The sequence below is a fragment of the Mytilus edulis genome, chromosome 2 (assembly GCF_963676685.1).
Source record: "Mytilus edulis chromosome 2, xbMytEdul2.2, whole genome shotgun sequence".
Taxonomy (NCBI): Eukaryota; Metazoa; Mollusca; class Bivalvia; order Mytilida; family Mytilidae; genus Mytilus; species Mytilus edulis.
The window spans coordinates 28,768,159-28,793,670 of NC_092345.1; the positions used below are offsets into that span (position 1 = coordinate 28,768,159).

The 25,512-nt window shown below is 32.7% G+C and overlaps 1 protein-coding gene across 1 annotated transcript in view; it reads left to right on the forward strand.

The window, feature by feature from the left end:
- Positions 1-25,512, forward strand: part of LOC139510304 (uncharacterized) — a 34,361-nt gene that overhangs the window by 5,282 nt on the left and 3,567 nt on the right. Inside the window, exons 3-9 of the mRNA XM_071296809.1 lie at positions 2,826-2,970; positions 5,148-5,596; positions 6,402-6,531; positions 9,121-9,635; positions 12,021-12,171; positions 16,305-16,559; positions 18,696-19,120. Of these exons, the coding sequence (XP_071152910.1) occupies positions 2,826-2,970; positions 5,148-5,596; positions 6,402-6,531; positions 9,121-9,635; positions 12,021-12,171; positions 16,305-16,559; positions 18,696-19,120 (2,070 nt within the window). The remainder of the gene's footprint in view (positions 1-2,825; positions 2,971-5,147; positions 5,597-6,401; positions 6,532-9,120; positions 9,636-12,020; positions 12,172-16,304; positions 16,560-18,695; positions 19,121-25,512) is intronic.

The following is a 25,512-nucleotide window of genomic DNA, read 5'->3' on the forward strand; positions in this document are numbered from 1 at the left end:
CTTTCAGTCAGTTTAATTGAAGTCTGGAGCTGGTATGTCAGTTAACTGCTAGTAGTCTGTTGTTATTTATGTATTATTGTCATTTTGTTTATTTTCTTTGGTTACATCTTCTGACATCAGACTCGGACTTCTCTTGAACTGAATTTTAATGTGCGTATTGTTATGCGTTTGCTTTTCTACATTGGTTAGAGGTATAGGGGGAGGGTTGAGATCTCACAAACATGTTTAACCCCGCCGCATTTTTGCGCCTGTCCCAAGTCAGGAGCCTCTGGCCTTTGTTAGTCTTGTATTATTTTAATTTTAGTTTCTTGTGTACAATTTGGAAATTAGTATGGCGTTCATTATCACTGGACTAGTATATATTTGTTAAGGGGCCAGCTGAAGGACGCCTCCGGGTGCGGGAATTTCTCGCTACATTGAAGACCTGTTGGTGACCTTCTGCTGTTGTTTTTTATTTGGTCGGGTTGTTGTCTCTTTGACACATTCCCCATTTCCATTCTCAATTTTATTGACCTATAATGGTTTACTTTTATAAATTGTTATTGGATGGAGAGTTGTCTCCTTGGCACTCACACCACATCTTCTTATATCTATTCAGCTGAAAACCTAAAAGCGGTACCTGTCATATGACGGGCGTACCCAGACCACCGTGATTTGGCTCCAATGGCGTTCCATTTTTTTAGAAGTCAGCTTTATCATATACTTATTTCGAAAGTTATGCAAATTCCCTAAACCTAAGGCTATCTATAGTCATGTTTCTCATGTTTAAATTGCATTTTGATCACAAATACCGACTTGAAAAATTGAAATCGGATGAAACTCAGTTTTCTGGAGGGGTTGGCTTCCCTTCTGTGTCTTACACAGGAAGTTCAGAGGTCTACAACTTGCAAAAATAGTGCAAACCTGCATGCATATATCTACTGATAGTAATTATTATTGAAATACGCATAGGAAACGACTACATGTACTTCTAGTTTTGGGTCCATTTGAATCGGAAAAAATTGTGAAATTCCGTATTTTTGTTCCAAATGACCTCCTGTAGACTGCTGAACCAAGATAAGATTCACTCCCACCTAACAACTGTTGGGGGCAATTTGTTAACTGGGGTCCATTCTACATGCAGTCTACAGCTTGATACCTTTAACAGCATCCCTGGGTCTTCAGGGTCAAGATAAAGGACGAAAAAATCGTTTAAATTGATGCGCTTTGCATCTGATGACCAACTTTGGGGCAAAGATAGTGCAAACACGCATGCATATAACTACTGATCGTAATTAATATTGAAATTAGCATTGGAAACAATTACTTCTGTTTTTGGGTCCATTTGAAGTAAAAAATCAGAAAAAATCGTGAAATTCCGTATTTTTGGTCCAAATGACCTCCTGTAGACTGCTGAACCAAGATCAGATTCACTCCCACCTAACAACTGTTGGGGTCAATTTGTTAACTGGGGTCCACTCTACATGCAGGCTACAGCTTGATACCTTTACCAGCATCCCTGGGTCTTTGGGGTCAAGATAAAGGACAAAAGATCGTCAAAATTGATGCGTTTTGCACCTGATGACCAACTTTGGGGCAAAAATAGTGCAAACCCACATGCATATAACTACTGATCGTAATTATTATTGAAATACACAATGGAAACGACTAATTTCTAGTTTTGGGTCCATTTGAATTGAAAAAAATCGTGAAATTCTGTATTTTTGGTCCAGATGACCTCCTGTAGACTGCTGATCCAAAATCTGATTCACTCCCACCTAACAATTCTTGGGGTCAATTTTAATAGCTGGGGTCCACTCTAGATGCAGATTACAGCTTGATACCTTTACCAGCATCCCTGGGTCTTCGGGGTCAAGATAAAGGACGAAAAATCGACGCTTTTTGCACCTGATGACCATCTTTGGGGCAAAAATAGTGCAAACCCACATGCATATAACTACTGATCGTAATTATTATTGAAATAAATTTACCTGTACACATATCTATGATCATAAATATGATAAATATGATTAATATTCATTCTTATTTTTGGCTTAAAAAGTATCATATGTTCGGAGATATTTCATCATGAAGATGAGCATCTTGAGAGAAATGCATTAGTCAGTCCATGTACAGAGAGAGAAGAACACTTATTGATTTGCTGAATATTTAATACAAGATATGCCAAAAGAGAAAACAGAAGCTATTGTTGACATATGGCTTTGTTTCCGCCATCCGTATGGCTGAAACTCTATCTACCGCAAGTAACGTACCAGTAATGGAGCAGAAGCATTCTACAGGAATTATTATCAACTGTTTTATGCAGTTCATTCTTCAATGTTTGTCTTTTTGGACAATAAAGGGAAGTTACAAGCTACTACATACATTAAATGGGGAAATACCCATGCAGCAGCAGTAAGAAGAAAGTATGTTTCAGAAATGGAAACATTTGCCGTGTAAACTGACGGTTCCAAGTCCAAATAAAGGAGGATGGAAGTCATTTTTCTTCTAATTGGCGCAATCGTATGTTTTATTTTTGGCGCAAATGATACCATGTAATTATAAAACAGGTGGCGCAAACGTAGCATTGGAGAAAAATGTTGTGGCGCAAAAGGACGCTTTTTTGGCGCAAACGGATCCCTCCCATGGTTTGCAAGGAGTATTTTTACAAAGAATATAAAGGTGAAAAATGGGACTTCAATTTTCGGCCAGAGTGGACATGAATTTGGTTTATACAGGGCCAGGTTTACCCAGCTTTGACTGTATATGCTTTAACTTATGTAATGAAAAGATGTGAATGTCTGGTTAGCTTTTTACTTTAAATACAGCTTCTTCATTTTTTTCAGTGTGTGCTATAAAGATGGGGATAGAGAACTTCCTAATTGTAGGTAAACCTCAACTGACTGCATCTTCATCTAAAGACAGCCATGCAGGAGCCAGCTATGGTCGTCTTAATGAAGGAGAGAAAAAGCCTACTGCTTGGATTCCATCGTAAGTTAGACCTGCCTTAAAAAAAAAAAATTTATTTAAAGACCAATATATTTATGTTTTAAAAATTTGACACATTAAATTGCCTAATGACTAAACATGTTATAAATGAATTAAACAGGAAAAAAACAAAACTAAAATCACATTAAATTCCTAAAAAAAAACATATCTTTAAATATGAACTAATATGTAAAAATGGTCAGTCCTTCCAAAGAAAAGTTTTTTTTATAGAAATAATTTTGAATAGATCTACATGTATACAGATGTGGATCAAGGATTTTAAAAAAAGGCCCCCCAGTGCCCCGAAACTAGGCAACATTAGGAGTAGAACATGTAAAAAGTCTTAAGTAGTAACCATATAATACCTTCTAAATCTCTTCATGGCTGGAATGATTTGTTGGCCTTAAATTTTGAAATATATATTTAATGTAATGAATCAATCTTTAAAGATAAGGTAAAAAAAAGTCTTTCGAAGTGTGGGTGCATGGTAACAATTATGAATTACTAAAAAATTGTCCAATTTAAGTTTTGAATCATCTCTTCTAATTGTTGTTTTTTTGTTTTCTATACATGCTTCAAATCTAACATCTAAAGTACTCTGTGATAAAAACCTTAACCTTCAATATCTTTTTAATAAAAGTTTAATGGGAGATAAGACAGTGTATCCAATGAATATGAGGAATATTTATTAGATTAAATCCCCCTGGAAACATGTCGACAACATCTGGTAATTTAACTTCACAGAGTTTTATTTTAAACTGATGTGTGATTCTTATAAAAATAGACGACTTTTTAAAAGAAAATTAGTATGAGTACTTAGTTTGGACATTTTCATAGCAATTCAAAAATTATGTACACTCACCTTTCAAATCTAAAATGACTCTTTACAATAACAATATGCATTGACATTTTAAGCGCTAGTTCATAATAGCAATGAAGTGGAATTAAGAAATCTTAATTACTTGTAGTAAACATTATTTTATCACTTTGGTGATTTGACTATAGTTCCTCTACAGCTGTGACAGAAGGTGTTTAAAAATTCTAACCAGTTGGACAGTTTGATTTGATGAAACAAATTTCAAATTTACAGTAATATGGTGTCTGTACATGTACTACTGTAATAGAATATTAATTCCAATATTTAAATGTAAGTTTTCATTATTGCAATGTACATCCTGTAATAATTAGCAGTTCTAATACATGTACTTGACATATAGTGTCAGATACATGTACATTTGTACATGTGTACAATGTAATCAATATGTTAGAAAATAATGTTCAGATTGATCAGTTTTACGGTTGTTTGAAACTTAAAATGCTTTTATTAAATATATGTATCTGTTTACTGTGGATTCCTTTATTTTGGTGGGTTCAAATTTTCGTGGATTGAGGAAAACATGCCTTTTCATGAATATTTGATTTCATGGTTTTGTGAAAGTCAGCATACAAAGGAGTAGGTTCAGTAAGACCCCTTTTTGGCCTCAAAATATAGCAGTTTTAGAAAATTGTGAAAATGTAATCGTTTAGATATTTATTGCAAAGTAGAATGCTTCTGCTACATAAATATGGGCTGTTTTTTACAAAACAATGCACATATATCGGGTACTAGCATCATTAAGTCATGCTAAATCACTGAAATCTTCACAATTGAAGCATTTTAGTTAAATTTTAGACGGTTTCGGTCTGAAATGAAAGTGGCCGCATTCGTGTTCATTCATAATATTGAAATGTAAGTTGTATTTGATGATAATACATAATATATATAAAGGTTGAGGATGAACACGGATGCGGCCACTTTCATTTTTGACAAAAACCATCTAAAAAGTGACGATTTTTGGCATATTTGATAGATTCTTCATATTTAAGCTTGAATCGGGGCGTTTTAAATGACTTATTAAGTTAAAATCTTCCCCATTAACTAATTGAATCAATTGAAATAGACACTTAAGTGTTTAGAAAGTGTCTAAAATCTTTCGTTAGATGAACTTGAAAATTGAGGCCGAAATCGGCCCTTACCGGACCTACTCCGGATCCTTTATAGAAAATTTATTATTCGTTGAACTTTTAAATTTGTACCCACAAAATCTACGAAAATTGGTATCCAACGAATAATAATGAATCCACAGAACCATAATGCATGCCTTATATTATTTGATCAAACTACTTTTTACTTTATTTAGACCTCTAGACAAGAACCCATACATTGAAGTGAACTTCTTGGAACCCAAGACAATTACAGGAGTGATGATTCAGGGCCATGGACAGCTTCCACAATGGGTAAAGACATTCACAGTACTCACTAGTACAGATGGAAAGACTTTTAAACCATACAGCAACAAGGAGAATAGCACTACACCAAAGATCTTCCAAGGAAACAAGAACAATACACAGCCAGAAACATACCTCTTTAATCGTAATATTGTGGCTCAATATGTCAGGATCTATCCTGGAGAATACACTGGAGCCCCAGCTATAAGATTTAATCTTTTAGGTTGTAATCCATCAGTAGTTATTACAACTCCAGAACCAACTTTACCACCAGGTGTTACCACTGTATCACCTTCAGTGCCATCACAGCTCAAACCAACAGCTCATCCAAATCCAGACCAATATATAGCTCCACCAAAAGGTGAAATAACCATTTATATCTTGTTAATGCTTTTACTGATTTTCATAAAACTTTGGTGAATTGTTTTTATCAATTGACGTAAATTTGTTCGTCTGTCCGTCCTTCCATCTGACTCTCCGTCTGTCCCTTATCAAAATATCTTAACAGTAACTCAAAAAAACACTTTTATCCATTTTCATGAAACTTTGGTGAATTGTGAATCTATTGAGGTAAGCTCCCTTTCAGTTTTTATTCTTCAAAAATGCAGGATTTTTGAAGTTTTCATACTATAATTGAAGACTGAATTTGGTTTCATGGAATTTCTTTCTTGAAAACTGAAGATTTATCTTGTATAAAGCATTTATATAACATATATAATATTGGATTAGAAACAAATGAAAATATTCGTATTCTAATGAGACTAGTTATTAAAAAAAAGCTTAAATGGAAATAGACATTAAACATTATTGCCGAAATTTACATACTTATCTATAAGTCTTATAATCATGCATGATTGAAACAGAGTTAAATTAATGACCACTGAAGGTATAGTCTTATGAACGAAGCCCCCTTTTATATACCTTAGTCCAAATAGAAAATATGATATCTTCTTGTGTCACAAATTCTTCATAGATAAAGAATCAATGTCATTGTCAAAACCAGTGACTAGTTAACAGCTCTTTATCTTTATGGCTGTAGGAGTATATTAATGAAAAACCGTTAAATATTTGCTGAGCCTAGAGAGGGAGTATCCTGCATTGTCCTAATATCCCTAAAGACATAGAAATGAATTTTATAGAATTATGCATAACATTTTGAATTTCAGTTTGTTTGCTGACGATGGGAGTGCAGAGTTCTCTTATTGTTGATAATAAACAAATGACAGCATCATCATCACAAAACACATCAACACCACAAGCCAGTAGAATATATGCAAGTGGCTCATGGATGCCAAGGTAGAAAACAATCATATAATGGTTCCACTTTCACATTTAATTTTCTCCCTCTAAAAACTTTAATTAATATCTGTTCAAATGGCTAGCTGTAGCAATAAGTGCATGGGTAATCCTCAGTTTTTCATTTCAAAATTCAAATTGGCAAACAGAGGCATGAATTATACAGAACTGCAACCAAAAAAGAAAAGAAAATTGATTTGCTAATGTTTGTTTACATTCCACTATTTTGGTTCTTGACAAAAAAGAAATTGTGAATCATTTTAATTATTTTACTTTAATATTTTATATGCAATTTTAATTTTAAAATTCCAATATTTACTTATTACATTAATACCAAATATTATTTTCATTAAAAATATCTGTTTTCTCCTCATAACATTGATTAAAAATTTATAAAATAAAAAACAATAGTTTATTCTATTGGATTTGGTGTTGTAGACTGCTTCCATTTTTTGGCTTAGTGGAAGGTCCTTCAAACACTAAAGTGTTGTTTAAATTAAACAGTATTTAACTAAATTGCCGTACTGTTTTACATTCAAAGTCTCAAACTTTGAAAATAACTATCAAATACAGGATTTACAGGCCATCTCACTTAATTTATTTGCTATTTACACATTCTTATTAGTTTATAAACGACAAGTTTTTATATGACCACAAAAATTCTGTGGTTGTATATTGGTATCACGTCATCAGCGTCGACATCAGCGTCGTCCAAAGACAATAAATTTAGTATAAGTAGAAATCTATGAAATTTGAACACAAGGTTTGAAACCACAAAGGGAAGGTTGGGATTGATTTTGGGGGTTATGGTCCCAACAGTTTCGGAATAAGGGGCCAAAATGGGACCTGAATAAGCATTTTTATAGTTTCTAGACAATAACTGGTGGAACAGGTTTTGGATCTCTCTGAAATTGTACCACAAGTTTCCATACCACAAAGGAATGGCTAGGATTGGCTTTGGGGGGTTATGACCAAACCGTTTAGGAATTAGGGGCTAAAAAGGGGGAAAAACAAGGGTTTCCTGGTTAATGCACAATTACTTTAGTATTGGTCATTGGATCTTTATGAAATAGGTAATGGACAATCAACCATTATATAAGGGATAGCATTCGATTGATTCATGATATTTTACTGTATATAGAAGAGAACAATATTTTTGAATTACTTCTCTTTATTGATTTTGAGAAAGCTTTGATTCTGTATGTTGGGACTTTTGCTATATAAGTATTACAAACAATGATAGTGTATATCAAAGAGTAATAAATTTGTTTACTTGTGATCAATATCATTTGTTTGGGTATTTTTTGTTATTATTTAAAAGAGTAATTAATTATAACCTCCCTTTCAATGGTTTTGTTATAAAGAAATGTTGTATTGTCCCGAGGTGATTAGCTGTCAATTTATCTTTAGAAGTTACTATTAAGGTGGTACCTAACACTACAGGGAGATATATAACTCTGTAAAATCAGCTAAACATTTTAATCACATGGTATTGTTAAGGAAATATTAAACTTCTCAATGATCAAAATTAGTGTTTGTCAAATTGCTATATAACCAACCATTTCTTTTCTGAGAAAGTGATTGGTTCAATTTTTTTGAAATTTTTATATTTTTTTCAGAGGGTCAAAGTAAATATTTTGTCAAAATTTTATGAAAATTAAACGAGCCAAATTAATTTTAGTCAAGGTGTTGGGTACCACCTTAAATGCTGTTGAAGGTAAACTATATTAATTTTAGCCATTTTGTATCCAGCTGCCCTAGGCAAAGCAATTTATTTTCAATACTTTGCATAATTTTTTTTTTTTAGCAGAATTTGGTTTTAACAATTGTTCTAGAAGAATTAATCAATATTCTTTTAAATACTTAGAAATTGAATGCTTTGAAAATTTATCGGGTTGTAAAAGCATTGACTGAAGTACATTCTATAAATGTGCACATGGTCAAGGATTTGACAACCCATTAAAAAATTACTCAAAGAAGCATTCAATACAGTGAATACTTACAATTGCATTTTTTGCTAGGATCATGAAAACATGATTTCTATCTAGTTTTTCCTTTATTTACCTGTGCACTTTACTATGGAAGCTTGTGTCATCTTAAATTTTGAAATGAAGGTTTATTCCAGAATGTTTTTAGCAAATCAAATAATATATTATAATGAAACACAAATGTAATGTTATTATTTATTGATGAAGTGGTAAAAAATTTATTTGTTTGAATTATCGCCATGTTAAAGGTTGTGCTGATTATTCATTTCTTTTAAGATGAGTCCAAACATTCTGGTTTGTTCATTTGAAGTTAAAGCATTAATAACTCTAGGGAGTTACAGAAATTTTTAAAATAAAGTTTCTTGCACAATTTGAACTATATTTCAAACAATATTTTTTTAACGTCAATAAATGGAAAATGGATATGATCTTAAACAGCTTATAGATACTTTGGTACGATTAATCTTGACAATTGCTACAGTATTGGTTTTTTAAAAGATCATCAGTGCTAATATTTATTTCATTTTGAATTTATCTTTTAATTTTGTATTAACATAAATACCAGTTCATTAAACAATGCCTAATGATTATTTTTTAACAGCAAAACAGATACTAAACCTTGGATACAGATTGACTTCCTCAAACCTAAACTTTTGTCTGGTGTAGTTACACAAGGTGATGGAAAATCTCAGAACTGGGTCAAAACATACCAGATCTACACAAGTATAGATGGCATCAATTTCATCCCATACAGTGACAGAACAGGGGACAAAACTGCTAAAACATTCAATGGTAACAAGGACAATGTCACCCCAGTAAGACATCTTTTCAACCGTAACATTACAGCTCAGTTCATTCGACTGTATCCCACAGAATCCTACACAGACACACCTGCACTCAGATGGAATGTGATTGGCTGTACTCCTGACACACCTAGACCAAAGGTTCCACCACAAGGTATACCTACACCAAAACCAGGAACTGGGTTACAAATAATTCCAACAGCTCATCCAGGCAGTGACCAACAAGGAAAACCAACTTTAGGACAAAATACTGGTACAGGTAGCACAGCCGTACCTTCTGGACAATTACAGTTCACACCAACACCTGCACCATGTAAGTGATTTAATATAAAATGTGCATATTTAGATATTATATTCAGGCCAAATGAATTTAGTTCACTTCACTGGTAACATTTTTGATTTTTTTCCTCTAACAATTACTGTATATTCAGAAATTATTGCGAGGTTTTGATTAATGTGAATTATGTGACTAGGCCAGTGTTGCAATAATTAGAACTTGCATTCGATGCATATGTCTGTATGCAGATTTTGTTTTTGTTCATTCTTCAAAAATCGCAATAATATATGCACACAATACTTTCTGAATTTTCATATACAGTATATGAGTTGAGCAGTATAACTCATATAGATACAAGTAATTACATTCTTTAGTTTTCATTTTGTTTTGGTTAGTTTTAAAAAGAACCATTATCAATAAGGTGGATGAGACAGGCTCAAAGATATGAGGCATGTGCCTGGACTCACTATTTATTACTTTTGTGATCTTCAGTGTATGTGCAAAGGTAAGTTGGGTTTTTATTTTTTATAAGACGGCTATTTTTGAGGCCATATGATGGAATGGCAATGTAGTTTTCTTCATTTTCAGAAGACATTTTGTTTCTAGAAGATAACTTTTGTACAAGTGTAGGATTCACTATGAAATTGTACCACAATGTTCCATACTACAAAGGGAAGGTTTGGATTGCTTTTGGCTCTAACCGTAAAAGAATTTTTGGCCTTAAAGGGGCCATAGGCACCAAAAATCTGGTTTTCAGACAATAACTTAAGTATAAGTGTGTGAATTTCTATGAAATTGTACCACAAGGTTCCATACCACAAAAGAAAAAATTGGATTGCATTTAGAGGTTATGGTCATTTTGCTTATGAATGAGAAGCCAAAAAGGGGTAAAAGCAAGCAATTTTTTATACAACTGCGAAAAAAATTTGCAACCGTATACTGCTATCATGGAGTCAATGTCAATAACTTAAGTTTCAGTGTATGGATCTCTATATAAACTTTTTCCAGTCTAGATTTAAGAAATTAAAAAAAAGAAAATCTTCAAATATTAATTTTTTGGGAGGGGGGTAAACAAACATTTATGGGGGGGTCAGATTTTTTCCTCAAGATTTTAGAAATTGTCAATTTTCCAAAGAAATATTGGGGGTCACAATTTATTTTGCTTATTCTTAGTACATAGTCTGAAAACAAATTTATTAATTATTGTGCAACAGCACATGTACAGTATATATTACACAACAGCAAAAAATCTTCAATTGAATATAAATTAAAATCATGTAACCTAAGTTTCAAGTTCTTTGACTACATTTATTCTGTGTTAGAAACCTATAATGTGTCAAATATTTAATTACAACCAAATTCAGACCTGTATCAAACTTGAACATTGTGTCCGTGTTTGCCCTAACTGTTCAGGGTTGGACCTGTGTGGTTGTATCCAGCTGAGCTTGGCAAAGCAGCTTATTAAACTTTGTTTGAAAGGCTTATATCTGGTCCATTTCAATGGGGTTTAATTAATCTTGAAACATTGGGGTTCTTTGATGTGTTTAATCTTACCGTGTAAGGAGAATTTTGTTTATCAGCATTTTCATTCAAATATATCAATCCACTTCAATAATAATTTAAACATTACCCACCTATGCTTTAAAACTTCCTCCATATTGACAATTCTTTTCAAAGGGAAATAACTAAAACCACAATTTAATTATAATCTACTTGAAAACACACAGCATTTATATCAACTTTTGATACAACTTCAGTCAGAACAATTTTGACCACAAATTCACAAATCTAATTATATAACATCACAACCACTTACAATCATGCCACAATTTCATCCTTTATTATTATCTTATTCTGCAAAATGATTTTAAAAATCTTCATTTCATCATACTTTTAATATAGATATAATTTTATTCTGCATTTCATTCCCACTTCATCATTCATTCCTAAAATTGCTATATTATCAATATTAATTTCTAAATGCTAACAGTTTTACAATGTCTAGAAAAATGAATTTCCTCCCCTTTACCGTCACCCAAAGTCACAATATGTTTAAAAACTTCAATCATTACCTGATGACAAATAAACCTCAGCTACCATACATGTCCATATCATCATCATCACAGTACCCCTCTTGAAGCAATATTTAAACACCAAAATATTATTAAGGGATTTAATTTTTGGCATCTCATTAGAAATTTCTAATGAACTTTTTATAATTTCTGCAATTTATTTATTTGCTGAGATGATAATTAGATACTAAATGCTTTAGAGCCAATTAAGATTTTTCCCAATGCTTGATTCACTGAAGTGTTTTTACATATTGGTTCTTATTTCTGTATATGTTATGCATCTTATACATGTTATACAATTTTGAAATAATGTCAGTTAATGTTTGTTTATTTGAAACTCTTTTGTCAGTGTGTGAGATTCCTATGGGATTGTCTAACAAGTTTATAGTAACAGATTCTCAACTTACATCATCAAGTAAACTCAAAAACTTCACTGGTGCGGAACGTGGACGAATCTACACTGAGAAAGATGGTAGCTTTACTGGAGGTTGGGTGCCAAGGTTTGTCTTTTGATATATTTTTTCCACTAAAATGTAAATCTTTATTTTGTTGTCCTCTTTAGTAAGACAAAATGTCTGCAATCCAATATTACTTTTCATTCTCAATCTGACATGTGTTTAAGTTTATTGATTTTTTCAAATTTAAAAAAAAAAGAAAACTCTCAATGCATATAGCAATATGAATAAACATTGATGAAATTTCTACACATGTTCTTAGAGAAATCTTTTAAACTTGAAAAATCATTCCTGGACCAAATTGTAGCTCACAAGTAATGTACATTTTCACCATTTTCCCGCCATAATTTGGGGTTTAAGGCAAAATATTTTTTTTTCCTTATCAGTGACCTGCTTTGGTCCCAACAGTTTAGGAATTAGGGGCCAAAAAGGGCCCAAATAAGCATTTTTCTTGGTTTTCGCACAATAACTTTCGTATAAGTAAACAAGTATCTATGAAATTTTAACATAAGGTCTATGACAAAAAAAGGAAGGTTGGGATTGATTTTTGGAGTCTTAGTCCTAACAGTTTAGGAATAAGGGGCCAAAAACAGGTCCCAAATAAGCATTTTTCTTGGTTTTTGCACAATAACTTTAGTATAAGTTAATAGAAATCTATGAAATTTTAACACAAGGTTTATGACCACAAAAGGAAGGTTTGGGTTGATTTTGGGAGTTTTGGTCCTAACGAATTAGGGACCAAAAGGGTCCAAAATTAAACTTTGTTTAATTTCATCAAAAAATGAATTATTGGGGTTCTTTGATAAGCCAAATCTAAACATGTACTTAGATTTTTGATTATGGGCCCAGTTTTCAAGATGGTCCAAATCGGGGTCCAAAATTATTATATTAAGTATTGTGCAATAGCAAGAAATTTTTAATTGCACAGTATTGCGCAATAGCAAGAAATTTTCAATTGCACAGTATTGCACAATAGCAAGAAATCTTCAATTGCACAGTATTGTGCAACAGCAAGAAATCTTCAATTGCACAGTATTGCGCAATAGCAAGAATTATCTAATTGCACAATATTGTGCAATAGCAAGAAATTTCAATTGCACAGTTTTGCGCAATAGCAAGAAATATTCAATTGCACAGTATTGTCCTGTTTTCAAATTGGTCCATATTGAGGTCTAAAGGGTCTTAAATTGAACATTATTTGATTTCATCAAAAATTGAATTCTTGGGGTTCTATGATATGCAGAATCTAACCATATATTTAGATTTTGGATATTGGACCATAATAGGTAAATTTCCAATTTCCAATTTTTAAGTTTTTAAGTTTAGGTTCTTAGACCACATTCATTCTGTTTCAGAAACCTATGTTGTGTCAACTATTTAATCACAATCCAAATTCAGAGCTTTATCAAGCTTAAATGTTGTGTCCATACTTGCCCCAACTGCTCAGGGTTCGACTTCTGCGGTCGTATAAAGCTGTGCCCTGCGGAGCCTCTTGGTTTATTTTTATTGTTCTCATGTAGCTCAATTTATCTTATGTGAGAAATATTTCTTCAGTGTGCATCAAATAATTTATTCTTATTTCCTAAAAATTATAAGGAAATAGTTGTTGGTATCTTTCAGTAACTCTCTGAGTATGATTCAACAATGATTTCATCAATCAAACATAAATTTGTCTTTGTCACAAGAATTCACTTAAAAATTATTTATGTACAGTGCAGTAACATTTTTATTATTTATTGTTGTAATAGTTGTTTTAAAAAGAGATTTCCATGCAGATTTATTTTGTATTCAAATTTATGTATGTATTAGATAAAAATGTCCTAATGGCAGAGCTCCTGATAAGAATTTGCTAATTAGGGTTTTTACTCCTCATTTTTAACCGGATTTTTGTGACAAAAATGTCGGTTATTGATTTGGGGATGTACGGCGAGTGGCCGGGCGGGCGGGCAGCAATCAAATGTTGTCCATGCATTAACTCATGAACCGTTCAACCAAAGCTTATAAAATTTAATATGTTGTTACTGACAACTAAATGAAGGTTAAGTTCAATAATTAACTTTTACCGTTCAGGAGTTATGGTTCTTGAAAGATTGAAAAATGGAGTTTCCAGTCGTGTCCGTGCATTTACACATGAACTTTTCTACCAAAGTTTCCCAAATTTTAATATGTTGTTACTGATGACAAAATGGAGGTCATGTTCAATAATGACGATTTTGACTTTTACCGTTCAGGAGTTATGGTTCTTGAAAGATTGAAAAATGGTGTTTCCAGTCGTGTCCGTGCATTTTCTCATGAACCATTCAACCAAAGCTTTTGAAATTTTTATATGTTGTTACTGATGACAAAATAGAGGTCAAGTTCAATAATGACGATTTTGACTTTTACCGTTCAGGAGTTATGGTTCTTGAAAGATCCTAAAATGGCGTTTCCATTCACTTCATTGCATTTACTCATGAACCATTCAATCTAAGCTTTTCAAATTTTAATATGTTGATACTGATGACAAAATGGAGGTCAAATTTGATATTGACAATTTTCACTTTCACCATTCATCAGTAATGGTTCTTGTGATATTGCCAGGACACAAATAAATGTTAATAAATCCGGTTTGCTGTCATTGTGACAGCCTCTTGTTATGTATTTAGTGGAATAGTTTTTTACTTTGTATCATCAGTTAAAGTTCACCCCTCAGGCACATATTGAATTGGGTTTTTCACTTCATTATTCCTGAATGTATTGGGTTTTTTTTATGCCCCACCTACGATAGTAGAGGGGCATTATGTTTTCTGGTCTGTGCGTCCGTTCGTCCGTCCGTTCGTCCGTCCGTTCGTCCGTCTGTCTGTCTGTCCGTCTGTTCGTTCGTCCGTCTGTCCCGCCTCAGGTTAAAGTTTTTGGTCAAGGTAGTTTTTGATGAAGCTGAAGTCCAATCAACTTGAAACTTAGTACATATGTTCCTTATGATATGATCTTTCTAATATAAGACAAATTAAACTTTTGACCCCTAATTCACGGTCCATTGAACATAGAAAATGAAAGTGCGAGTTTCAGGTTAAAGTTTTTGGTCAAGGTAGTTTTTGATGAAGTTGAAGTCCAATCAACTTTAAACTTAGTACAAATGTTCCCTATGATATGATCTTTTTAATTTTAATGCCTAATTATATTTTTTACCCATTTTCACTGTCAATTGAACATGGAAAATGATAGTGCGAGTGGGGCATCCGTGTACTTTGGACACATTCTTGTTTATCATGGTTTTAAAATTGAGACATTTACTCTGTTTGGGTAAAAATTGATTCATTGTCATGTGCATTACTATTTTAGTTCTGTAAATGTGTTAAATTTTTTTAGCATCGATTCATGGACAGTTTTATTTTACCCAAATTTAGTATCATAAACCAAAATATTTTCTATGTAAGAAGCAAAACTGAGTCACTATAAATATATGATTCTGATTATGATGATGGATGGTTGTTTAATGAGGGCCCCTCTTCAATATCCAGTGTCATTGCACACAGAATTGTCTCTTTCTCCACGAGTGAATCAATAACATCTGTGACATTTCTCTATTATTCGGAATATATGTCAGATTTGAGATATTTTAATAAACTTGAGTCTTTTGCACAAAAGGTGTTTTATCTACCTCTTCTATTCCGTGTTAAATGAACTGGTGCTGATTGTTTATCAGGATACAAAATTATTTAGCAAGGAACAAATTTAACAATTTATAGATTCAGACATTGAGTACCCCGTGCTGCCACCATTTGTAACTTCTCGACCTGACTTCACCTCGCTTACTATGGAGTTAATGTAAGAGAGTGGGAATACTTGAGTAGTTACCAGTGATTTTTGATTGGTCCTTTATTTTAAAACAAAATAAGATTTCTTTAAATTTAAAAAAACAGATTCATAAACTACACAAAAGTTATTCTTTATTTAGGGTAAATAATGCACTTGACAGCTGCTAATAGGATTGGGAATGCATAGTTTCAATAAATAATTGAATGAATTGGGTTTTTTTTAAAGCTAAGAAGGATAATTGAATAGGTTTTTTTTTTAAGTACACAAATACACATCTTATTTGGATCTCAGTAATGGTTTAAGTAATGTATGATATTTTTTTTTTAATGTATGATATTCTTGTCCAAAATATTAAAAAGATACCAACAATTTTTTTTTAGTGAGAGCAACAAGAAACAATGGATTCAAGTCGACCTGTTGGCTCCTTATGAAATAACAGGTATAATTACTCAAGGTCAGTCTGAAAAACCTAACTGGGTTACAAAGTATGCAGTGTATTACAGTACAGATGGAGAAAACTTTATTCCTGTGCCTAAATCACCTGTAGATAAAGCTCCAATGGTTTTCACTGGAAACAAGGATCAGTTTACACCAATCCAGCATTTGTTTCCAAAAGTTGTTGCAAGATTTGTTAGGTAAGTTGTATTTTAAGTACCAGCTTCTGCAAACTTGACACAAGTTCCTAATATACTGTAAAACATGGTGTTTCAAGTCATAACATGCTTATTGGTACCTAACAAAACGTTTAACAGGTGTAAAAAAAAAAATTTAAATATAGGGTTTGCTATTTTTTTCTATAAATGAATTTTATTATACATGTTATATACTTAATAGAAAAATAAAATAAAAAAATGGTGTCACCGTTCATTTAAGGTCACAATCAGCCTTCAAAAGAAGCAAGCAATTTTTTTAAGGTACCTTTTAGCTCACCTGACCCAAAGGGCCAATTGAGCTTTTCTCATCACTTGGCATCCAGCGACCTCGTCTGGGGTCGTCATTAACTTTTACAAAAATCTTCTCCTCTGAAACTACTCGGCCAAATTTAACCAAACTTGGCCACAATCATCATTGGGGTATCTTATTTAAAAACTGTGTTTGGTGACCCGGCCAACCAACCAAGATGGCCGCCATGGCAAAAAATAGAACATAGGGGTAAAATGTAGATTTTGGCTTATAACTCTGAAACCAAAGCATTTAGAGCAAATCTGACATTGGTAAATTTGTTTATCAAGTCAGGATCTATCTGCTATGAAATTTTCAGATGAATTGGACAACTGTTTGTTGGGTTGCTGCCCCCTAATTGGTAATTTTTAAAGAAATTTTCGGTTTTTGGTTATTATCTTGAATTCTATTATATATAGAGACAAACTGTAAACATCAATAATGTTCAGCAAAGTAAGATCTAATAATAAGTCAACATGACCACAATGGTCAGTTGACCCCTTAAGGAGTTATTGCCCTTTATAGTCAATTTTTAACAATTTTCAAACTTTTACAAAATATTTTCCTCTGTATCTAAAGGGCCAAGTCTATATGGATAGAGAAAATTGTAAGTAGCAAGCATGTTCAGTAAAAGTAAGATCTACAAACACATCACCATCACCAAAACACATTGTGTCATGAATCCATCTGTGTCCTTTGTTTAATATGCACATAGACCAAGGTGAGCAACACAGGCTCTTTAGAGCCTCTAGTTGTAAATATTTGTGTTCTTCACTTAAACTACTGGGCCAAATAGATTAAAGTTAGCCACAATTTATATTAATTTATCCTAATTGAAAAATTAATAACATGCCATCCAACCAACATGGCTATCATGGCTAAAAATAGAACATAGGGGTTTACTATATAGAAGTGTATGGGAATATTGTTATAAAACAATTCCAAATGGTCACAACTCGACCACTAACTTAAATATTGATGAGGGATCTTCAGTAATTATTGTAAGACTAACACGGGGATGACCAGATCACTACCTACTTTTAATTAAACTACTGGGCCAAATTAAACCAAAATTGATCTTAATCATTTTTGGGGTACCGTATCTAATACTATTTATTATGATTTTAACCTTATTTTACATGGTTTCCAAAACATCAGTAAATCCAGGTACAGACTCTTTAGAGCTTCTAGTTTTAAAAAATCATATATATTCATAAAGCAAAATATATTTGTTTAGTATGGAGGGTAAAATGAGATTTGGAACCTGTTTGCAACAAAGATCACCCAATAAAATGCAATATGAGGTGAATTTCAAAAGTTTCACTACTTTCAGTTTCCATTGAAATCTGTATCAACAACTTATTTCTTCATGAATATTAACTATTTCAGAGAGAAAAAATAAAAAAATAAAATATTTCAGATACTTTCTACAAACTTCAGTGCCAGAATCTGTCACTTTTTATTTTTTATTTGCTCGCATGAACAATATAAACTTTACCGACTGAAAACACTAAAACATTAAACACCTTGATTGCAGCCCTAAGTGAGATTTGGAAATCTAAACTTTTTTTGAAATCTCATTTAAAAGGTCACCACTCTGGAGCAGTCAGACCTATATATATTACAGAGACTGATATTCTCGATTCCACACTTTGTATTTATTACATACTCCTAAATTGTCATAGATAAATCATTAAGAATAATGGTTAAAAGACAACAGAAACAGGGAGAATACATATATACACAGATGAGCATTACTAGTTCTTGTTCATGGGAAGACAGTCAGATCATAAACTTTTGTTAACCTTTTCAATGTTTTCTGTTTGTAGAGTATATCCATTAGAATGGCATAATTTAATAGGCTTAAGATTTAACCTTCTTGGGTGTCAATCACCTTCACCTAAGCCAAATATAAGAACAACACAAGGACCTGATACAATGAGTACAGAGACACCCAATCCTCTGTCCTGTATGTACTGGACACCATGGGTAAACACTGGTACACCTGATAAAGTAGGAGAATATGAAACTATCTACAACTTGAACCAGCTGGTACATTCCTGTGACAAGAAAAACATGGGTGCTATAGAATGTCGAGATATGGCTACTAAAATGTCACATGATAAGATTGGAGAGACAGGTGTCCAGTGTGATTTAAGTACTGTTGGAGGACTGCTGTGTAGAAACGATGCCCAGGATGACCACCAGTGTAATGATTATGAGATAAGAGTTTTCTGTGATGAGTGCCCAACTGGTAAGGAGACATCTTGTTTACTATATAAAAATTATGTAATTACTAAAAAATTCGAAGATCAGTTAAAGTACAAACATTATCCAAATATCTTTCATCTTGTAACAGTTTTAAAGCATTTGACCTTTCTTTTCTTTACACAATTAAGTTTTCTCCATTTCAAACTAAAATACAAATTTTAAGAATTGGTCCTGCAGTGTTTCATAAAAAAGAATGGCCAAGGTAGATATGAGTATCTGTGTAAGGGAGGGATACATTGTACTTTGTAAAACTTACTCTGATTCAAACTTAAAATTCCCTGAAACTGACATTACCAAGATGCTTGATTTCTTGATGACAACATATCTGTTACATTTGGAAGACATGATCCTCACCAAACTCTGCAATCTAATGGGAACCAGCTGTGTCTCTCTTCTTGCTGACTTTTTCATTTATTGCTATGATGCTGACTTAACCTAGATAATTGAAAGTTTAGGTATTATCTTGAACACATCTATCTTATCAAACTCAAAAAAAAGAATGCAACAGATACAGTTAAGTCTGCCTCCCCATTTCTTGACTACATCTTGAAATTGACAATTAAGGTCGATTAAGAATAAAGATTTACAACAAAAGAGATATTCATGAGCATCATTCCCTATCCTGATTTCCTTGATAGAGGGTTGTTGCTGACAAGGAAGCTATTTAAAACCAAGAGTTCCAAGTGGTTAAGTTGAATCATCCACTCAAAGATTTGGTTGACACTACCTGACCACAAGTTGATTGACCTTTATGGTATATCTGTTTTACGTACAGATCATGAAGGATATATTTAGAAAAAAGAGATGTAGTATGGTTGCCATGAGACAACTCTCCACAAGAGACCAAATAACACAGAAATTAACAACTATTGGTCACCACCTTCAGCAATGAGCAAAGACCATACAACATTGTCAGCTTTAAAAGGCACTGAAATTAAAAATGTAAAACAATTCAAACAAGGTTTGTGTTTCTCAGTTTTCTTTAGTGTTGTTTATCAGTTTGGTTCTACTTGAGTTTGAATGTCCCTTTCATTTCTATGTTTTATACTGCACCTTGAAGTTATATCAACCTTGACATTATATTTTATAGTAAATTATCCTTGAGTAATTTTATAATAACAAAATGAATAAATTATTGAGTGAAATGCCTTTTTAGCTCACCTGGCCCACAGGGCCAAGTGAGTTTTCTCATCCGTAAACTTTTACAAAAATCTTCTCCTCTGAAACTACTGGGCCAACTTTGACCAAACTTGGCCACAATCATCATTGGAGTATCTAGTTGAAAAAATGTGTTCGATGACCCGGCCAACCAACAAAGATGGCTGCTATGGCTAAAAATAGAACATAGGGGTAAAATGTAGATTTTGGCTTATATCTCTGAAACCAAAGCATTTAGAGCAAATCTGAAAAGAGGTGAATTTGTTTATCAAGTCAAGATCTATCTACCCTGAAATTTTCTGTTGAATCGAACAACCTGTTGTTGGGTTGCTGTCCCTTAATTGGTAATTTTAAGGAAATTTTGCCGTTTTTGGTTATTATCCTGAATATTTTTATAGATAGTGATAAACTGTAAACAGCAATAATGTTCAGCAAAGTAAGATCTACAAATAAGTCATCATGACCAAAATTGTCATATTGCCCTTTATAGTCATTTTTTACCAATTTATCATTAATTTTTGTTATCTTTTACTATAATCTTCTCCTCTGTAACAATTGGGCCACATTTAACTAAACATGGCCAGTCATCATCTGGTTTTAATGTAAACTTAACTACAAAAAGATATAACAGTGCATAGTGGGCATCTGTGTACTTGGGACACATTCTTGTTGGTTATTATCTTGAATACTATTATAGATATAGATAAACTGTAAACAGCAGTAATGTTTAGCAAAGTAAGATCTACAAATAAGTTAGAATGACCAAAATGGTCAGTTGACCCCTTAAGGAGTTATTGCCCTTTAATAATTTTCATTTTTACAAAATATTTCCCTCTGTAACGAAAGGGCCAAGTTTAATATGGATAGAAAAAAATTGTAAGTAGCAAGCATGTTCAGTAAAGTAAGATCTAAAACACATCACCATCACCAAAACACAATTTTGTCATGAATCCATCTGTGTCCTTTGTTTAATAAGCACATAGACCAAGTTGAGCGACGCAGGCTCTTAAGAGCCTCTAGTTAATAGAACTTTTTATACGACCGCAAAAATTGAAAATATATTTGTTTATTGGTATCACGTTGGCGTCGTCGTCTGCGTTGTCGTCGTCGTAGTCCGAAGACTTTTAGTTTTTGCACTATAACTTTAGTTTAAGTAAATAGAAATCTATGAAATTTAAACACAAGGTTTATGACCACAAAAGGAAGGTTGGGATTGATTTTGGAAGTTTTGGTCCCAACAGTTTAGGAATTAGGGGCCAAAAAGGGCCCAAATAAGCGTTATTCTTGGTTTTCGCACTATAACTTTAGTATAAGTAAATAGAAATCAATGAAATTTAAACACAAGGTTTATGAACACAAAAGGAAGGTTGGGATTGATTTTGGGAGTTGAGATCCCAACAGTTTAGGAATTAGGGGCCAAAAAGGGGCCCAAATAAGCATTTTTCCTGGTTTTCGCACAATAACTTTAGTATAAGTAAATAGAAATCAATGAAATTTATACACAAGGTTTATGACCACAAAAGGAAGGTTGTGATTGATTTTGGGAGTTGAGGTCTGAACAGTTCAGGAATTGGGGGCCAAAAAGGGACCCAAGTAAGCATTATTCTTGGTTTTCGCACAATAACTTTAGTATAAGTAAATAGAAATCAATGAAATTTAAACACAAGGTTTATTAACACAAAAGGAAGGTTGGGATTGATTTAGAGATCCCAACAGTTTAGGAATTAGGGGCCAACAAGGGGCCCAAATAAACATTTTTCCTGGTTTTCGCACAATAACTTTAGTATAAGTAAATAGAAACAATGAAATTTATACACAAGGTTTATGACCACAAAAGGAAGGTTGGGGATTGATTTTGGGAGTTGAGGTCTGAACAGTTTAGGAATTAGGGGCCAAAAAGGGACCCAAGTAAGCATTATTCTTGGTTTTGGCACCATAACTTTAGTATAAGTAAATAGAAATCTATGAAATTTAAACACAAGGTTTATGACCACTAAAGGAAGGTTGGGTTTGATTTTGGGAGTTTTGGTCCCAACAGTTTAGGAATAAGGGGCCCAAAGGGTCCAAAATTAAACTTTGTTCGATTTCATCAAAAATTGAATAATTGGGGTTTTTTGATATGCCGAATCTAACTGTGTATGCATACCTGTCAACTGACCCGTATTCTGCGGGTGTGACCCGAGATTTTCACAATTCTGAGGGATCACCCGGGACACCCGCCGGGTCATTGAAATAACCCGGGCATTCCGAAAATGACCCGATTTCACCCGTATTTCTTAGCCTTGAGATTGATTTCACAAGTAATATTCCTTTGAAATACCGGCAAATTCGTAATTAGCATCTAGCTATGTAAACTGTCAAATTAAGTGACCCATTAAGTGCATGGCTTCACTTGACAGCTTTGGTGTCAAACACACTATTAATTAACACCAATTGCCTTAGCTTTAGGTCGTAAATAAATTTAACAAACATAGTTCAACTAAGAGTTACTTCCCCTTATTTGTCACCATTCAAAATTATTCCTTATATTTACGTTTTATGGGTGAAAAAGATTAAATCATAAAAATATAAAATTCAAATACATATTGAAAAATAACTTTTCATTATTTTTATACCTTTATACAATTTTTTTTTAAAAAGTTGAAAATTATTTTTTACATTTATACTTTCTTTAACTGTATTACTATATTTTATCGTAGTCTAATTTCCTTCTCAATTTGATGATGGAATGTTTTAAGGATACATTGCCAGTAATCTCAAACATTTTAAAATTACGTTTGAAAACTAAATTCTAATATTTAATGATCACAAAAAGTAAAGAACATAAGACTGTTACACAAATTTATAAAAATCTTAAAAAGTGCAATGAAATAATAATAAATAAGATTTAAAATGACTTAACCAAGTTAACATGCATTGATTTTTTGGTATCTTTGATATACATTATAAGAAAATGTACCAGAAATACTAAAATTCAACTCGAAAAAGTTTGTACGCGTTATGACCTGAGATTTGATTCTTCAATGCAAGTCATGACCTGCATTTTCATTGTCACAGGTTGACAGGTATGTGTATGTAGATTCTTAATTTTTGGTCCCGTTTTCATATTGGTCTACATAAAGGTCCAAATGGTCCAAAATTAAACTTAGTTTGATTTTAACAAAAATTGAATCCTTGGGGTTCTTTGATATGCTGAATCTAAAAATGTTCTTAGATTTTTGATTATTGGCCCAGTTTTCAAGTTGGTCCAAATCGGGGTCCAAAACTAAACTTTGTTTTGATTTCATAAAAAATTGAATAATTGGGGTTCTTTGATATGCCAAATCTTACTGTGAATGTAGATTCTTAATTTTTGGTCCCGTTTTCAAATTGGTCTACATTAAAGTCTAAAGGGTCCAAAATTAAACTAAGTTTGATTTTAACAAAAATTGAATTCTTGGGCTTCTTTGATATGCTGAATCTAAACATGTACTTAGATTTGATTATGGGCCCAGTTTTCAAGTTGGTCCAAATAAGGATCCAAAATTATTATATTAAGTATTTTGCAATAGCAAGAAATTTTCAATTGCACAGCATTCGGCAATAGCAAGAAATCTTCAATTGCACAGTAATGTGCAATAACAAGAAATTTTCAATTGCACAGTATTGCGCAATAGCAGAAATCTTCAATTGCACAGTATTGTGCAATAGCAAGTATTTTCAATTGCACAGTATTGCGCAATAGCAAGAAATATCTAATTGCACAATATTGCGCAATAGCAAGTAATTTTCAATTGGAGTTATCTTTCTTTGTCCATAATAGTTGTTGAATCAACTTAAATCATTGTTTTATACAATATACAATGTATATGCACTTTTACTACCAACTGATAAATTAAAACAATCTTTACCATTCAGTGATAACAAGCACTTTTTTTACATTTTAATATTTTATGATGTATTTAAATGAGTAGTTATTGTTGCCAACTCCATTAGAAATTTGAATGGGATCAGTTTTAGAATAAGGGAAAAGGGGATGTGAAAAAAAAATTTGGGGGGGGGGGGTGGTGTTCAATTTTTCTCATTTCAGATTTCATAAATAAAAAGAAAATTTCTTCAAACATTTTTTTGAGAGGATTAATATTCAATAGCATAGTGAATTGCTCAAAGGCAAAACACAAATTTTATGTTTATTAGACCACATTCATTCTGTGTCAGAAACCTATGCTGTGTCAACTATTTAATCACAATCCAAATTTAGAGCTGAATCCAGCTTGAATGTTGTGTCCATACTTGCCCCAACCGTTCAGGGTTCAACCTCTGCGGTCGTATAGAGCTGCGCCCTGCGGAACATCTGGTTATAGTTAATATTGAGTCTTAATTTTCTTCAAAGATATTACTTAGTATTACTTGTAGTTATTTGAGGAGTGGTAGATGCTAATTATACACAAAAACATTAACCAAGCCTTACAATTGCAATAAAATATTTAAAAAAAAATCCTAATAGGTACTTAGATAAATTTTACCATATGCCTGATTGATTGTTGGTTGCTTAACGTCCATAATGCCCCTGCTGTAGCAAAGTGGGAAAATAAGTTTTACCCTTGTCTGTCTGTACATCCGTTTGTACATCTAACCGTGTCAAAAAATGTGACAAAATTGAGGTTCTTAGATTTAGTTTGCATCAACCGAATGTTATGAAACTTATACACAATGCTTATTACCACAAAACACAGATCAAGTTTGAATTTATGTGGCGTCTCTTATAGAGATTAGTAATGCCCTTTACCATCAGGCGTCAAGTGGTCATTTTCAACTACCGTTAGGGTTAAATTGATTAGAATTTTACCATGATTCGTCAAAATTTCCATTGTAATTCGTCAGAGGTCTCAAATAATTATTGTTACCGTTATTTTTGGAAAAAAATAAAAGTGATTCGTCAAAATCATTCCATTTTTTTAACGTCTAAAAGAAAGTGCATATTTTAGCGTCATGCACCAAAAATTACCGTTAACGTCATTTGGCAAGAATTTTTACCGTAATTCGTCATGAAGGTACTCCTTTTACCACTCTCCTTTTACTGTTCTAAGGTTATATATACCCCTCTACAAATGGACAAATTTCTGTTCTTAATCTTTAGTTTGCCTTATCAAAATGTTATTGAAATTATTTATACACAAGGCGTATTACTATAAAACTTAGCTCAAACACAAAACTTGGTAGCATCACTTTTACTGC